Genomic DNA, 2,473 nt, shown 5'->3' with positions numbered 1-2,473 from the left:
TTAAAATTTTATTAACAAATGCTGATTTCGAAAAAAAGTAAAAAAATTTTGGAAAAATCTTCCATTAAATTTTATGTCCAAATGGGCCCTAAGAATCTATTTGGACATAAAAAAATAGTTCACTTTTTTCCAAAAAAAAATTATTTTTTTTCGAAATCAATGTTTGTCCATAAAATTTTCAATTTTCACTTGAAAATGAATTTTGAAATTTTTTCAAAAATTTAAAAAACTCCAAAAAGTTATTTTTCAAAATTTTCATTCATATCACTCACAAAACTTTAAAAACAACCAAAAATTATATCAATGTTACTCTAATTTTCAAATATCATTTTCACTTGAAAAAAATTCATTTTTTTTTAATTTTACAATTCTTTTGTCCAAACGCCCACTATATTTTTAATTATAAATTGCAAAAAAGAAAATGTGAAGTGATTTATACAGCGTTAGTGCTTTTTATGTATAGTTGTCTAATTATCTAGGAGTACATTTTATTTCAAAAATTTGATAATCCTATTGAGGAAAAAAAAAAGTAATACTCCTTTCCTTTTATAACTAATAAAATATAAAATAACATACTATTTTCATATAAAATTGCGTCAATTTTGTTATACAATATCAGAAATATATCCACTAAAAAAATAAATACTAAATCTAGCCTGGTATTTGTATAACAATTCAGCATAATAATTTAAAATTAATAATAATATTGAGCTTATACACTGTAAACCAAATAGTTAATAGTAATTATTTCCATATTTAGAAAACTTTAGCAACAAAAACTGTGTACGGAACTTGGACTTTAGCACGCACATGACGAACTTTACTTGACCGACCCATTTACCCGGCGCTAGACTTCTCTAAACTCGCTAAAATGTTCAATACATTTTCAAATATTAAACACCCAAATCATCATAATTCAAAATCAATGTAGAAAGCTGATTAATTTCATTCATAACTAGCAGTCGATTACAATAGATTTACTTAAAAGCAAACTAATTAAACTATTTTTACATCGGCAGAACCCTAGATTAAGACCAAACAAACAGAACCAAACCCTAAGCCAACATTCAAGAGCTAGTGAATTTCGTAACAGCCTTAGTGCCTTCAGAAACGGCGTGCTTAGCCAATTCACCAGGAAGTACAAGTCTCACAGCAGTCTGAATTTCCCGAGAAGTAATAGTTGGCTTCTTGTTGTACCTAGCAAGTCTAGAAGATTCCTGAGCAAGCTTCTCGAAGATATCGTTGATGAAACTGTTCATTATACCCATAGCTTTACTTGAAATACCTATATCAGGATGTACTTGCTTCAGCACCTTGAAGATGTAGATCTTGTAAGTTTCAACCGACTTTTTGGCTCTCTTCTTCTTTTTATCTCCGGCAGCTGCAGCTCCGCCGTCCTTCGGTAGTTTTTTGCCGGCCTTTGGCTTTGGAGCTTTCTCTGCGGCGGGGGTTTTTTCTGCTGCTGGTTTCTTCTCTGCGGGCTTTTTCTCAGCTTTTGGTGCCATTGTTAGGAAGATAGAGAAAATAAACAAAAAGTTTTTTAGAGCGAAAAAGAAAGGACTTTGATTGAATAGTTGAGGTGTGAGGAGAGAACAAGAAGAGCGTTTTGACTTTATAGTGATTTAGACAGGAGTTGTGATTGGTTAATGCGGAGTAACGCGGATCGTTGTTGACAGCCGTTGATCTATGTATTTAATCAACGGCGATTTGGAAGTCTGTTTTGGATCCGGGTCATTTTTCTTGTTCTCTAATCTCTCTACCTTATATGCCACTTTTCCCTTTTGAGAAACAATGTTAAAAGCTAGTAGTACTCATTTTGATAAAATATCTAGAAGTAAATTTTTTAGTATTTGTTTAACTATAAGGAAAAGTAAAATTAACTTGGATTTTCATATTAGGTCGTACCGTTGTGTTCATAGGAGTATATAATGTATTGGTCAAAATCTGACCACCACGATCAGGTTGTCCGACACCCGGCTTCAGTAATCGAGCAGTGAAAGTCAATAGAGCCCACTCCATTTTTCCTCTGCGCCAATCGACGAATCGAAAGGAGTAACGCCTAAAAATTACGACCAGGACATATTAATGACAAGAAAGAGTCGAACCAAGAAAAGGGCCTCAACTATATATAGCCAAAGAAAGCTCTCAGTTGGGGAGCTTCTCCATTTTATCTGAAAAAAGGGGAAAGCAAAAAAACTCCTTTCTTGTATCTTAGAAAACGGGGAAATGTCTTCAAAGAATACATGTAACTTTACTTTCTCATCGATTGATAAAAAAGACAAAGTTTAATCTTAGTAAGATCAATCATGCCTTTTTCGTCTCGTATGCAATCATTATCACTAACGTTTTAATCTAGATTTAATTATATTTGGCTAAGATTTACTCCTTCATCTTAGATTGGTTTGTTCAAAGAGATTTTCACATCTTTTGAGTCAAACATATAACTTAGCTTGTTGACCAAAAAGAAATAAAA

General features: G+C 32.2%; 1 protein-coding gene across 1 annotated transcript; it reads right to left on the bottom strand.

The window, feature by feature from the left end:
• Positions 1-925: 925 nt before the first annotated feature.
• On the bottom strand, positions 926-2,218 carry LOC107790383 (histone H2B-like). Its single transcript, XM_016612304.2, has one exon. The coding sequence runs from the start codon at positions 1,503-1,505 to the stop codon at positions 1,068-1,070; it is 438 nt and encodes a 145-aa protein (XP_016467790.1). The 5' UTR covers positions 1,506-2,218; the 3' UTR covers positions 926-1,067.
• Positions 2,219-2,473: the final 255 nt, after the last annotated feature.

The sequence above is a fragment of the Nicotiana tabacum genome, chromosome 11, assembly GCF_000715075.1.
Source record: "Nicotiana tabacum cultivar K326 chromosome 11, ASM71507v2, whole genome shotgun sequence".
Lineage (NCBI taxonomy): Eukaryota > Viridiplantae > Streptophyta > Magnoliopsida > Solanales > Solanaceae > Nicotiana > Nicotiana tabacum.
The sequence above is the reverse complement of the archived record's forward strand: the minus strand, read 5'-3'. Positions and strand labels throughout refer to the sequence as shown.

What these genes read in the sequence shown, in the direction of transcription:
- LOC107790383 (XM_016612304.2), bottom strand. Translation starts at nt 1,505, where the DNA reads ATGGCACCAAAAGCTGAGAAAAAGCCCGCAGAGAAGAAACCAGCAGCA.